This window comes from Ictidomys tridecemlineatus, chromosome 14 (genome assembly GCF_052094955.1).
Source record: "Ictidomys tridecemlineatus isolate mIctTri1 chromosome 14, mIctTri1.hap1, whole genome shotgun sequence".
NCBI classification, from domain to species: Eukaryota; Metazoa; Chordata; class Mammalia; order Rodentia; family Sciuridae; genus Ictidomys; species Ictidomys tridecemlineatus.
This window is the reverse complement of record NC_135490.1, coordinates 11,485,625-11,501,155: the sequence shown is the minus strand read 5'-3', so window position 1 is coordinate 11,501,155 and position 15,531 is coordinate 11,485,625. Positions and strand designations below refer to the sequence as shown.

At 38.2% G+C, this 15,531-nt stretch overlaps 1 protein-coding gene across 1 annotated transcript in view; it reads left to right on the top strand.

Moving 5' to 3' along the window:
• The first annotated feature begins 1,495 nt into the window (after positions 1 to 1,495).
• Positions 1,496 to 15,531, top strand: part of Adam28 (ADAM metallopeptidase domain 28) — a 46,068-nt gene continuing 32,032 nt past the window's right edge. Inside the window, exons 1-6 of the mRNA XM_078031354.1 lie at positions 1,496 to 1,605; positions 6,797 to 6,900; positions 9,288 to 9,364; positions 11,579 to 11,657; positions 12,787 to 12,863; positions 14,434 to 14,626. Of these exons, the coding sequence (XP_077887480.1) occupies positions 1,554 to 1,605; positions 6,797 to 6,900; positions 9,288 to 9,364; positions 11,579 to 11,657; positions 12,787 to 12,863; positions 14,434 to 14,626 (582 nt within the window). The 5' untranslated portion in view covers positions 1,496 to 1,553. The remainder of the gene's footprint in view (positions 1,606 to 6,796; positions 6,901 to 9,287; positions 9,365 to 11,578; positions 11,658 to 12,786; positions 12,864 to 14,433; positions 14,627 to 15,531) is intronic.

Here is a 15,531-nt window from a genome sequence, read left to right as displayed (position 1 = left end):
ATAGGAATCTTATCAATAGAAATAAGACTGTGTACATAAGTCAGCTAATTGAGAAACACTGACATATATGGCTGAGGGCTCAGAAAGTACCGCTGCCACTTTCTATATAAGTAACTTGAGCAGACTGCTTAATCTTCTTAATCTATGTAGTAAAGATGACTTGGGTCTTAATCTTTGGAAATAGTTCATGTTTTTAAACTCCGATTTTTTTTCACATACGAAATGGAGGTAGACAGTATTTATAATACATGAGTGTCCTTAGCATTATATAACGTTATGGTTTGGATGTGAGGTGTCCCCCAAAAGCTCACGTGTGAGACAAGGCAGGATGGTTCAGAGGAGAAACCATTGGGTTGTAAGAGTCTTAACCCAATCAGTGAATTAATCCCCTGATAGGGCTTAACCCAGTGAGGTGGTAGGGTGTGGCTGACCGTGGGAATTGGGGGTGTGGCTTTGGGGTGTGCAGAGTTTGTATCTGGAGAGTGGAGTCTCTGCTTTCCCATCATCATGTGAGCCGCTTCCCTCTGCCAGACTCTTCTGCCATGATGTCCTGCCTCACCTTGAGCCCCAAGGAATGGAGTTGGCTGTCTGTGGACTGAAACCAACCGTGAGCCTCCAAATAAACTTTTCCTCCTCCATCATTATGCTGATCGGGTCTTTCAGTCAGCCCCAGCAGCGAGTGTCTAAAACATGTAACAAGTTATAATGGATTTTGGAGAGTCCCTGGAACTTAATAAGAAGCCCAATTAATCAATTACTTTATCAGTTATGAGGTTTGATTTCCATTCTTAGTCTCACTATCACAGGCCCTGGAGTATCATCCTCTGTGCTTCAAAGTTTCCTGTTGCTTCCCGGAGACCCCCCAGAATCTGGAAAACTCCATGCTCCTTCGGTCATGCATTCTTATTTCAGGATGGTTCCAGCTCCCTGGGATAATGGGAAAATAGAACCCAGGCTGATGGGAAAGGAGAAATTGACATCATAATTAGATTGGCTTGGAGATTAATCTTCAGGACCACCTATGTATGTGAGGGAAGAATAATGTTCTGAATGACGGTTTGCCAACATAGCTAAAAATTATGTATCAGAATATATGTTTAATTATATACATATAATATATACTACATGTGCTATATACATGGCACACATATGCACACATATATACACCACACACATATAGTATGCCTACGATAAACTACCGGCACATTTATCATCATACGTGAAAGCAGTTACCTGCATGCGACCATTGGGCTACAGCAACATACTGGAAATGGGCTTCTTTGGCACAGGGAACAGGAAGAAAAGGGGGAGAGAGAAAAAACAGCTTATGATGAAGGAATCTTGGAAGCAGCCAGGAGGGAAGCAGCCAGCACTTCCGCCTGTGCCTTTGTTGCAGGACCACAGTGGAGGTTGTGCAACACCTTCAGTAAATACTTCCTGCATGGAGACAGTGAGCCAGGGAGTTTCGTTCTGTCTCACTCAGGAGGCAGGGAGGGAGCCAGGCGCACAGGTGTGCAGGTGTGAGCAGAGAGCTGCTCCTGGAATCCCCCAGCATGCTGCCAGGGAGCCTTCTGGCCCTCACTTTCCTCCTTTCTCCAGCCCCAGGTAGGCAGTAACTCTTTTTTTTCAGGTTCTGTGAGGTGCATCAGAGGACTGCTTGCTTTTTATCTGTTCCCAATACCTTTGCCATATAAAATATTTTGAACAGTTGCATTTTTATTCCTCAACCAATTTTGCTAACCGACTGGTCTAATCGTAACCTATCAGTTGGGGGCTATGAAGACTGAATGCCAAGAAGACAAATGAGAGGTCTCCAACCAACACTCGCAGGTCTGATGCGAGAATATTTAGAAGTGAAAGCTGCATTTCTTACAGCATAACTTAAGTAAGCAATATGGTCTCTGAGTCAAAGCGTGGGATTGATCAAAACTCATATTGACGTTTTAAGTGTATTAAAGATGCAACAGATCTGCCAGGTTATGGCTGTGTAAAGATTTTGGAAAATATCTGCTCCTATGATTGGGGCTTGGTAGGCTCTTTATGTTCCTTTGGACTGCACATATGAATATTTAGTACTTTTATTACTAGCAATTATAAATATAACTACTAGAAATAAACTGTTCACCAATTTTATGTGTAGAAAGCATTCTGATTTGACTTCACAAAAAGGTGTTGAGGTTAAGTATTAGTTGATGATTCACTTCCATTTTGCTTGTTGTATCAAATGGTTAAGAATTTAAACGTGCAGAAATACTAGTACTTAATGATATGTTACGTGGAGCCAGTCTTGCCATTCTGGTAAATTCTCCATTAAAGTATGGATAAATGAGATTTGGAAACACATTCCTCCAGCTTATTTCTATTGCCACAGCTTCAGTCAGCATATTGGACTCTAAGTGTCCAGAGTCTCCCTAGTTAACCTTTTCTGGGGTCTTAGAATGCCTGCTGGGACCAGGGGACGGAATCAATTATCAACAAAAGGTCTGGAGTTAGGAGGGAAGATGCTTCTCTCCTATGATCTATTCTGCACCAAAACTACTAAAACTAAACCACTAAAACTAAAGTGGTTTTCCAATTTGATTTCCAGACTTGTAAAAATTTTATTTCATCTCCTTAAATAAAGGGATGAAGGTAGGCATTCATGTGCTTGACTTAAAATAGGAATCTTCATTCTTTATCTTTTCCAGAAATGCTATCAGCCACAACTCTTGAGGGACCCACTCAGTCAAACATAAATACTGCGTGAGTTCTAGCTGTGTCCAAGAGGGTAGCGATCAGGCTGATCTACTGACCAAGTCTCATGGCTGACACTGGGTGCCCACGAATATTACAACATTTACAGTGAAATTAGGGACCCCCACTGTTTCTGCTCCTCCTGAATGCACTTTCACAAAACAGCACTGAGAGATGCAGTGTCCCTGGAAGTCATGCCCCAGAATGGGACCTCACCAGTAGGACACGGTGGTGGGGTGAGAATGAGGACCTGCTCCCTCTCATCTTCCATCCCGAACAGAAAGTTGTCCCACTTCCTTTACCACCTGGTGTATTTTCAAAGGTCTTTCCTGGGTCACTGAAATATTCATGCTAATTTTCTCATGGTCGTTTATTTTTTTAGCCTGAATGTAAGAATTTAAGCAATTTTCCCCCTCTTTGTTTCTCTGTCCCTATCATCAATGTGATGCAGATGTGCCCCTCGATGATGATTATGCCCAGTTCATAGACACTTGAAATAAAAGAATGAGATGTAAAATAAGAACCAGATGCGTGTAATGAGCTTCACAATCCCCTGAGAAAAATTATATGGGATTTCATCATAGGAAAAGAAAAAAAACACAAATATTTAAAAGGATGTGACAGGCAGTTGAGGGGTGAGGAAGTAAATAAGTTATAACTGACAAAGGAGGAAGGGTTGATGGTATTCCAGCAGAATATCCCGGGGATACACTGATTTTCAAAATTACTTTTTCTCAAACTGTCAGATCTTTCTTGCCATTATAAGGTGACTGGAAGACAGAAAACAGTGTGTACGATGTAATCTCAACAACCAAAATAATATGCCTCATTAGGATGTGTTTTTCTCAAGGTGTGTACTCATTTTTACTGCTTGAAGTTTAAAATGTCAAGGTGTTTTGAGGAGAAATACAAAAGCTCAGAACTAAAGTGAGTGCCATTACCTAAGTCCGAATTCAGTGCTGATGTCATTGTTCAGTTAAAATGTTTCAAACAGATTTGAACAGAAATAAAAATATCAATATTATGTCTTAATTTTCTAATCTCCAAAATGGCCTGAAATGCTTTAAAAAATAAAGTAACAATCCAGACTGAGATCTCATATTGCAATCTTTTTGTTGTTGTTGTCATATTAATCTTGTAAATAAGTTTTGCTTTTTCTGAAACAAATGAACATAGATATATCTCACCAACTCAAACCAAAATAACAATTTCCTTTTTCTTGATCCAGTTTTGCTGGCCAAACTAATCCAACATATGAGTTCTGTGGGAGGGAGAAGGCAAGTATTAAAATAAATTAGTGGAAACATATTGTGTTACACCTTGGATTTGTGTAATCCCTGGATGGCAGTTAGCTGTGTTTGTTCCACAGGCTTCCAAATAATTAACTTGATGTTATTCTGCTGGGAGGAGGCGGAGCTATCTCCTTCTAGCTTGAGGATGAATATTTAGGTCAATTATTTCCCTATATCTGCTGTGCAAATTATTGTGTCTCAGATCTTCATTATTTCGGGGGCCTTCCAACTTTCAGGAAACAAAAGCCTTTCAGGGAAATTTTGTCTGTTTTTGTTAGAGAATTTACTGTGTTGCAAGAGTTTAGAATTACTTGGAAATTCACTTGTTTCATACCAAAAAAAAAAAAAAAAGAGTGAGAAGTTGTTTAAAAAAATCTTTTTTGTTTGTTTTGCTTTGTTTTTGGTTTCCATTTGGAAGTGCTCAAAGAAATTGTTTAATGAACTTGCACATTTTGAGTCTGTGTTTAAGAACCTGTTTGTAGTTTCATGATTGCTTGGGACATGAGGATGCCAAGCCTTAGCAGAAGCCTGGGGCTCAGCATGCACAGCAGAGAAAACTGGTATGGAGTGGACTGACCCCTCTCCCTCTTGCTCCTTCTGAACAGAGTGTGTGTATTACCACCTTCTGCTTTTACGCAAAGAGTCATTTGGGCAGTTATCACTTTAGGACCCAAAGGGAGCCTGCTCTAATGATTCTTGTTAGAACCATACGTGTTGCAGATAAAAACCACTAATAGAGATTTTAAGAAGTCACTGAGGTTGCAACATTGGTGAAGTACAGCTTCAGCAATTCAGTGTCAAAGGGATGAACTGCAGCAGGACGCACTGCAGCATGCATGCTGGCCCCACATGGCACACTCATTTTGTGTCACTGAATTAAAGGAGGCAGCAAGGTAGTGTGTCAATATCATCAGTGGATAAGTGTAATCTTCTTACCTGTTGGTTTCTTATTGTTCTGAAATAATTGGGAAAATTGAACTGGATGGAGAGAAAATGGTCATTTAAAATTTCTTTAGATTTTTGTATGTTTGTTTTGAAAAAAGTTTTTGTAACTAATGGTATTATTTTTTGTCCAAAAATCAATTAAAAATAAATTGTACCTAGTGACTGCTTCCAAGAAATGAGTAACGGGGGAACCTGGTGATGTTGTTCTTGAAGTGTGACAACATGAAAAGGCTTAATTTGTCACAACTGATTAGAATTTATCCATCCAAGTGAACATGGCCCCTTCAGACACATTATAGGGGATTCTGCATTTATTTGCATAAAATTGTAGACTACTTGAATAAGCTTTAAGTACTATTTAATCTGCACCCTTTTGTTCAAACAATTAAAAAATACTTTAACCAAAGCCCAAATTAAGTTATTCTCATGTCAGCACCATGGATTTAAGTGTTTTTGAAATGCTTATTAAGAGCAAATCTTCAGCCACTTAAAAGAAAAGCTCTTACGTTATTTTAAGACCCCATTTTTGACTATAAGAGTTCTTAGTGGACTTAATATTTTTTTCTAATCTTCCAAGTTAAATGGAATCGGTTCTTGAGTGATCAGATGAATTAAACCCATCTTAAAATGATTAAAATTTGGCATCACTAGGAATTTTTGAATTTCTGCTCTCATTTTAGAAGAAAATGTTAAGAAATGAATGATTTGTTCTGTGGGAAATCATTTTGGATAAGGTATAGAAGTACAGACCTCCTGGGTGACTGACAGACAAATAACACTTAGAGACGCAGTTACCTTTATTCAAACCACAGCAGCATGAATTTCTATTGCCATAGAAGTTTGGTTTGAGTCTTTTAATGAGATGAGCATGGATTGCCTTAAGAGGACCTCCTGAGAAGAAAAGAAAGCCTTTCTCTTCCAGCCTTAGTTAGGTGTGGGGCTGGGCTGCCGCCTGCTCTGAGGGCTTCTGCTCTCTGCATCCTGGGTTGGACCTAAAAGCCACCTACAGCTGTCAAATAGAGCATCTCTTGACGTTTCCTCAGGAGTTAGGCCCTGGGCACAAATGGAAAAGAAAGTAGAAAACCAGCCTTAGCTTTGGGCAAGCTCTGAACTTCTCTCTACAATGACTTCTAGAGGCAACATGGAGATGAGCACGCAGGATGCAAATAGGTTGTAACCTATCACGTCCCAGTTCCCTCTCTATTCAAAAATTGTGTTTCTCTAATTTTCATGGTTTTTGAATATTTAAAAAAAAGTTTCTTTGTATTTTTAATGCCAGCTCAGCCCATTCCATGAACCAACCTTGTAGAAGAGACTTTTCTTTCTGGGATTTAGTTTCAAATATTTCTATTGGCACACCCGAGAGAGAAAACCTTAGAATCCGCCACGGCGCACAGGGGTTATTTCATTTTCATAACACAGGTTTCTCCAAGTGCTTCCACTCAATTACTGTGGGACCAGTTAGCTTCTGCCATCCGGGTGGCATCTGCCTCTTCCCTTTGCCTTGCGCTACTGCTGTGTCTCTGCTCAGGGAGCCACTGAAGGCCTCCAGGAGAGCAGAGGAGGGAGAACGTGCGAAAGAAAGACTGTCACTCAACAGAGACGCAGGCACACTGTTAGTGGGAGACATCTGGAGTTGCAGATTCTAGTAAAGAGTTGAGAGAAAAAAGTGTGTTTCAGGCTTTGTCTCTTGGAGCAGCTGACCTGGATCTCACACAGTCTGTGTGACATCATTCACAGGTGACGTAGAAGGATGGCCAGTACTGTCCGGCCCACTTTGGTTCCGCCTAGCTAACCTTCTGTTTTCCCCTTTTATTTTTCCTCAGTAAGTGCTACCAAGGAATTCCCGGAGGTAAAAGATTATGAAGTGGTTTATCCCGTAAGACTCCATTCGCTCCAGAAAAGAGAGATCAAAACACCAGAGAAGAAGGTACAGCTTCTGAAACATCTCTGAATTTTAATTTAAATTAAAATATGTGTATGTGTATCATATATACATCTCATGCAAATACATCATATATTTATATTTAATGTATAACTGGACTTTATGAAGTTTTTAGCTTTAGGCCTTCGAGGTAAATAACATTAGTATTTATGTTTGTGGTCTTTTTTTTTTTTAAATCCTTTACACTATGATCCAAAATTTTACTTTTAACTTTATTTTGCAAGTCCAGTTCTAAGAAATAGAATTTAATTAATTTTATAATTTATTCTGTGCACTTCCAAAAAATTAGATGCAACTTATTTTATCTATTATGGTTCCTTCTCTCTACCCATCTACACACATATAACCACGGCTGTTAAAACAGGAGAATACTGCAAGTGAATGGGTATTTGTATTTTAATTTGAAAATTATACCTTTTCTAAACAGGCAACACTGAAATTTGGATAATGCTTACAAATGAAACAACACGTTTTCAGTCAACATTCACTCAACAAACTTTTATTTGTTGTACGAAGAAAGCTAAGGAAAGCCTTGATACACTCAATAATTACCTGCACTCTGAAGTGTTCTTCACTTACACAAGTATTCTAAAATGCAAGTCCCTGGAAGAACATGTGCCCCTACTAGTCAGGGATCCTCACAGTAGTTCTTTCAAAGCAATTTAGGAGAGCAGACCCCCAAACAGACCCTACTTCCAATAATAGGTATCTATAAAAATTATTTCCACTAAGTTTGGTGGAATCCATGTGTGTTGGATTCTTCTTCAATATGGCTTTGTTCAAATGCTTTCGTGTAGTCTCTTAAAATTATCAGATATTATTTCTCCCTCAATATTTTGAGAAAAAAAATTTGGATATAAATAGTTTTCTCTCACAGCTATCAAGCAATTTCTTCATCACTGTAAGAATAAATGTTTTTATTTGGAAATTTTTATTTTGATACAAAATCACAGTCTCAGTACAGGTACATGCTAGATGATCAATATTAATTTTAGGAGCTATTGAGTAGATGGAGATGATTAATGAATGAGGCAGATGTTTAGTGTAGATTTATATGACTTGTGAAGTTCACTATTAGGGTGAGTTGCTACACAGGCCTTATGTTTTTCTAATCCATCATGGTAGTGTACAGGATCTAAATTCAGAGGACTAGCTTGTGTTCACATCTTAGCTTTGTGAGTTCTCCCCTGGTAAGCTCAGATACCTAGAAACCTGAAATATTTGTCTTAAAGATGATAATGATGGCATGTGTATTGCATGGATGTTTTGAGATTTAATGAATGAAACACTAACTCCATGTTCAAGATTAGGCTGACACTGCCTATGGAACCCATTATATCACACTTTTTATGACTAATTTTCAAGGCTTTTTGTGGCTTCACGTCCCAGTAGTAAGACATCTTTTTTTTTTCCCCTTCTGCTCCTTAACATGACATGCTTGTTAGTTGCCGCAGCCCGGCTGGTTGGGCAAAATAGCTGGGGGGTGACAAGGAACTTGTGTACATTGATACAGCAGGAGTGGGAGCCGTTTATTGTAGGACAGGAGGGGTATATATACATTACACACAGCTTATCTTAATTAACATAAACTAGATACCGCAGTCAACCAATAAGGAATCTCCACACTTAATGGCTCGCTGGCGCCACTTCACAAACCACTCCCTCTGCAAAATGCCAGGCGCCATCCAGACTTGTTTACAGACTCTTAACAATTAGTCACCCTGAAATTGTTTTTTCTTTCCTTAACAATGTACTTATTTCTACCTCTGTGCCTTTTCTTATGGATTTCTTGCTACTTGAAATGTTTATGTTTGAAGAGAGGCCTACCTTGCATTCTTTATGAAGCTGATCCCTTTCCTGAATTTATGCTATAGTCATGGGCAGGGTTACACAATTTAGCTCTTCATTTTTAAACACATATTGATTTTATATGTGTGTGCCCTTTTGTGTGTGCTCAACATGTGTTTTGTGCATGCATGTCTGTGTGAACACAATGCAATATTATTTTTTTGTTTGAAGCTGCCCCAGTTGATCAAATAAAGGCATTCCTTTTTTTTGACGTGTTCCTGACTCCCCTTACCTTCATCTTCTAACCCCTGTCCTAAGATAAATATTTGTCATATAAATATTTGTTGATTCAAATATATCTTTGCAAAGCACATCAGTTTGGATACAAAGATGTCAGATAATTTATCCATGTAGTAGCCATAATGGCTTGAGCTATTAAAGTAAAAGAGGTAGACATTTGGTATCATGCAGTCTACTGCTAAATAAAAGAAAAATATTGCATGCTAATATTTAAACAGAAATAGCCAAATAAATGTTCATATACACTTATTAATTACTGGTAAATGTTTTTGTAATTTTTGTAGGAAAAATTCGAAATTGAAGTAAAGTATGAAATGACAGTTAATGGAAAAATTGCAGTGCTTTATTTGAAAAAGAACAAGTAAGTACTTTTATATCTGATGTCCTCACCAATAGCAATTAGAGTATAGAAAAGTGCTGTTTGAGTCTGTTCCTTCTTGTGACTCTCACAAACATTGACTAATCATTTTTTCCTCTTAACTGTCTCAAGAAGTTCAGTGAATATTTCTTTCTTTTAAAATAATAGAAATTCATTGGGTAAAAGTTTTCTAGTATTTCCATATTTTTATAAATAAAAAACAATGAATGAGGTGTGAAGAAACATATTTTATCTATTTTATGAAACAGCAGAGGAAAATGTTCCAATGTACTAAGCTCTAATGAAAAAAAAAATCCCTCTATATTAGTACAATCTACCATCCTAGCGTTAAAGGATTATATTTCGAAATCTTTTGAAACTCAGAAGACATAGAAATTCAACTCCAGGGCCAAATAAAAAGTCAGAGTCAAGACCAGAACTGGACTGTCCTCACTCCAGAACTGGTGTTCTTCCTACTGACTGTCCACTCCCTGCCCATGATTCTTGTGCGTCATGTTGTCCTTTTGTCCCCATTCTCTTCATTTGGTCCATTTGAATTCAACTTTTCTTCTCAAATTTCGCTGCCTCTGCTGTTCCCCAGATCTTGCTCATCCTGTAGCTAGACTATTTTAAGAGTAATTTCTCCTAAATCTGTGCTTTCAATCTCTTTCAATCCCCAGATCACTCTGTATAAGACAGCAGAATTTCTTTCCCCCCTAAGACAATAGACTATTACTTTTGAAAAAAAAAATCGCAATCAACTCAAGTTTGGCAACTGTGTGGTATCATGGAATTGCACCAACTTTGGATTCAGATTCCCTAGCTACAGTTCTTTACATTTTAAACTCTTTATTGTCATCTAAAAATAAGAAGAGTGATATGTATCTCACAGGATTATTCAAAGAATTTAAATTATGCACATTACATTCTAACACAGTGCCTGCTAGAGAGATGCCTCTCTTTAAAAATAGATTCATTATTCACAATAATTCAGAATAAAGATATGATATGGGATCAACCTAAGTCTCCATTGATAAATGAATGGATAAACAAGTTGTGGTATATGTACACATACATATGCAGTGGTGTATTATTTAACCTCAAGGAAAGGTTTTTGCAATAGAATGGGTGATATTATGCATAGTGAAATAAGCCAAGCTCAGAAAGATAGATATGTAAAACATAATCTCATGAAAATAAACAAGGAGAGTAATGAAATACAGTAGATGGGGTAGAGAGAGAAGATGGGAGGGGAGGGGAGGGGGGATAGTAGGGGATAGGAAAGGTAGCAGAATACAACAATTACTAATAGGGCATTATGTAAAATTGTGGATGTGTAACCGACGTGATTCTGCAATCTGCATTTGGGGTAAAATTGGGAGTTCATAACCCACTTCAATATAATGTATGAAATATGATATGTCAAGAGCTTTGTAATGTTGTGAACAACCAATAAAAAGAATAAAAAATTAAAAAAAAAGGAAAAAAAACATAATCTCACTAACTTTGAAATCTAAATGAGCTCAACTCCTAGAGACTAGGAGTACAATGATGGTTAGGAAGGGTGGGGGGGCAGGAAGATGTGGGTCAAAGGTTTCAAGGTTTCAATTGTAATATGAATAAATTCTGAATATCTAATGTGTATGCATAGTGACTATAGTTGATGATGATGTGTTTTATTCTTGGAATTTCCTAAGAGAGTAGATCTTAAATATTCTCACCACCCATATGTGCATGTGCACACTTAAATGGTAATTACGTGAGGTAACAGGTGCTGATAAGCTTGATTGTGCTAATCATTTCATAATGTATATCAAACCATCATATAGCATACCTTAAATATCTTCAACTTTTATTTGTCAATTATACTTCCTTTCTCTATATATCATATATAAAAATAGTACTATATATATAGAAGCAATGCATTTCTCATGCCATTCATTTTTATCAACTTTGACCTCAGTTCTGCTTCTTCCTAAAGTCTCTCCTCAAAGCAGGTGAAGTCCCATAAAGCAGCAGGTACTATTCCACATCACTCAAGAATGTCCTTGTCCCTCCCATTCATTCCAATTTAAACAGCTCTTCCATGCTTGGGCTTTTCTTACTGGGGGAAGGACCCAAGAATTTAACACTTTCCTGTGCAACCAAAGAAAACTTTGAGTGCTTGACTGCACAATCAGGAGTAGCCCCTCTATTTTTTATTTTCTTTTTCTCCAGGAATCTCATTGCACCAGGCTACACAGAAACACATTATAATTCCACAGGGAAAGAGATCACTTCTAGCCCTCAAATCATGGTAAGTCAGAGTTTCCTCAATTCGTTCTTAGTAGGAATGTAACCCACACACCTGAATACAGCGTCCCTGCCAGGAAGTGGGACTGAGCCCACAGCCCTGGTGCCTTCTTTTCTGTAGTAGTAGCTACTTAAATGATTTTCCAATGTTTTTCCATTTACCAAGCACAAAGCCATGGCAACTCGGATCATCTTCTCCAGCTTTGAAGGGAGGTGGCAGGAGTATGCTATTTTCTCTAGAGTTTTCTTTGGGGTTATTTCAACAGTGGGGAGTTAAAAACCTCTCGTGTCCTGGTGTGTTCCCCAGCCTTCCTGTCGCTCCCTGTGTTAGGGGAGCTCATGGCTGCGGCTTCCTCCAGGGCAGCTGCGGAATTCCGCTCTTGACGCCCTTCCAGAGCCCCACTTTGTTCAGACGGAGCAGCTGACAGCCTGGGATGGTGCTTCCCTTTTGGAATTCCCTTTTCCATTGCAAGCCTTCAAATATTCCCGATTGCAGCAGTAACATATGGGCCATTCTCTCATCTGTCCCCAGACCAAGAGGTCCTTCATGGGACACCCACAAAGAAAGATGGTAGAATATTGTGAGAATTCATTTAAATGTGGTGAAACTCTGAATAAATTAAGAAATAAAAATACAACCTGAAAAATGCATCATTTGGGGGAACAGGGGCATGTTAGAAAACATTTAATACAAATATAATACATTAATAATTTAATGGCACATTTGCCATTAAAGGGAAGAATAAATATCTACTATTTGGGGGTCTCAGATTTAAAATTTATTTTAAATATATACATATATATAAATTTATGAGATATACATATTATTTTTCTTCTAAAGAGCATTCCTAATTCAGCAACATCAATCAAACCATCACATTTCTTACTTTAAATATCTCCAATTTGTCACCAATATGAAATCAATACTTTATCAGTATTTATGTATTCTTTAAGGATTTTAATACATAAAAAGGTTTTATTTCATTACTTTTTAATATTAAATTAGCTGTTGTTCAGAAGCAGTAGTTTGAAAGCATTATAGGTCCTATTCCAAGATTTCAAATTCAGATTTATCAGGGAATGCAAAACCTGTGACTACTTTGCTTTACAAAACCCCTTTTCCTTTCCTCTAGGATGACTGTTACTATCAAGGACACATCCTTAATGAGCCAGATTCTGATGCGAGCATCAGCACATGTAGGGGTCTAAAGTAAGACTCTGTGAATGTTTTGGGTGAACCTGTGGTTATAGTGTGTGTGTGTGTAACAAATCTGAAGGTGCTCAAGTACAATTGATTATGACAGAGTTGGGTGTGAATCTTGAGGGCTCTAAAATTTTGAAACATGAAGGAAACACCGTTTCTTTTTATAGTGCTTTGTAAATTTCACATCTGAATTGCTTTCAGAGTTTGCTTGCTTGTTTGTTTTTAACATGTGGGTTTTGAGACTCAGTTTTAGAGTCAGAATCTCTCCACCCTCTCTACCCACTCTGAATTTCCTCCAGCTGGTTGCACACAGGACTCCAACATCCATTCCTTTCTTTCTGTCTGATAATAGCTCCCCATACCTCTGTCTACAGTAAGACATCTCTTTTGATGCTTAAACTTGATTATCTAATTTCCTCTTCCATATCTCCAGTTGGAAACCTTAAAGAATCACAATCTCAATGTTCCTTAAACATAACTAATGATTATCTCACAAATCTGATATTTTCCCTGAGTTCTTTATCTCAGTCAATGGTATAATCAAATTACCAATTGCCCAATCCAGAATCCCAAATTCCTTTAGACTTCTTACTTGTCAACCCTGATTGATTACATCTTTTAAATATTTCCTGGTACTCACTATATCTCAGCTGCAACATTCTAGACCACCCAGCTACTGTGCTCCTTTATCCAAACCATTGCAAAAGACATGAGATGTCATCTGCCCACATCCACTCTTGATATCTTCCAGTTCTAGGTACACTTAATCCAGGCTCCTTATTATGTGCTCTTGTACCTTTTCATCATACTAGTATCAGTTATAATTCTATATTTTACTCATTTATCTCTCTCTCTCTCTCTCTCTCTCTCTCACACACACACACACACACACACACACACACACACACACACACACACACTCAGTGGTCCAGTGGTCATTTGATACACATCCACTTTTCTCAGTTGAATACAAATTCCTAGAAGGAAAATACAGTGACCAATGCCTAATAAATAATGGGCACTCATTAAATATTATTTGAAGGGATCTTAGCTCAGGCCCCTTCACTACAGGAATTGAGAAGACATTGATAATATTGACCATGTGTTGTTCATGTTCTTCTGTTTTGATCTTTAGTATTATCCTATTGGGTCAGTATTATATTTGCATATTGTAGATGAAGAAATTAAAGCTGAATGAATTTACATAATCTTTTCATGGTATCATAGATAATAAGTGACAGACCTAGGATTTTAATGCTTTATCTATAAGATATTGACGTCTTCAGAAGAACACTGGATGAGTCAGGAAATGTCCCTCTTAATGCCAGAACTGACATGGTTCACTATATGACAACATAGTAATCCCTTCTCTCTAATATTTCCATATGGAGAAAATAAGTTTAAGCAATATTTAGAAACTTCTTCAACTGTAACTTTCATTGTATTTTATAGACATGAGATTAAACTGCTTTGGAATTGACTAAGAATTTTGTGAGGTCCCTTTCTGGATCTCTACAGCCATACTTCCCAGTGCAAGAATATCTTATTAACCATCTTGAATTCTCATGCTGTGCAGGGGCTACTTCAGCCAGGGGGACCAAAAATACTTCATTGAACCTTTAGGCCACACAAATCAGGATGAACAGGAGCACGCACTCTTCAAGTACAACGCCGAGGAAGACAAGGTTAACGGTACCTGTGGCGCGGATGATGTGTCATGGCCACCTGGATTGCAGCAGAATGTGAGCCTGCACGGCACCAGACTGGTTGTACGCACAGTTCTGCATTTTTATTGTGACTCTATAATGCATTGTGTCCTAGGTTCCAGTCTTAGCAGCGCAAATGACTTAAAATTTCAGTCTTTGTTGAAATTAGTAGATGATAGAAACACTAATCATAAAACATTGCTGTGCAATCATGGTTCATTTAACAAGTACTTATGGATCTATTCTCATTATCAACAATATTCAAGGGTTAGAAAATAGTAAAATGTAATAGCTGCCTCTAGGAGCTGGCCAGTCACAGTATTCTCTAGAGCTGCAGAAAAGTGTCAAGAGCAATGTTTAACGTTTTGAGATGACAGCCTGCTCCCTTCACAAAGCATGCAACTCTTCTTCATTCCTGAATTACTTCCATGGGTGCTAGGAATAGAGAATGGAACAAAATAGATGCAGGCTCTGCCTGCAGGAATGCAGCATCTTCTTTCCTCTCTGGAGTTGAGCTTGTAGTCACAGAGAAGAAATCAACACAGCTCTGTGTTTTAAGTTGTGAAGTGGGTGTTAAAATATCTTTGTCGTTTATTGCTTACATTTCCTTCAGGATCTCCTTTACATCTAATTATCTCTCCTAAATGTTCTCAGAGTCATGGGCAAATTGGTTGAGTTAAAATTTCCAGTGAGCTCACTCTGCTGTGGGTTTATGTCATACCAGCACTATCTAAGAAGACAGAAGAACCAGTCCTGGATGCATGTCACTGTAAATGTCACCCTCGTGGTCCTTGACAGGCCTCTTGTCCTCCTATCTCACCAGCTTGGCAACCATGCCGTGCTGGTCTTGCTTCTTGACCCGAATCTCTCTCTGGCTCTCCTCCCACCTCGCCAGTGCTCCTCCTTCTGAGTTCCTCCCTGTTACCCCCTCTTTGATTGACCTCTAAATATTAGAGGACCTCAGTTCC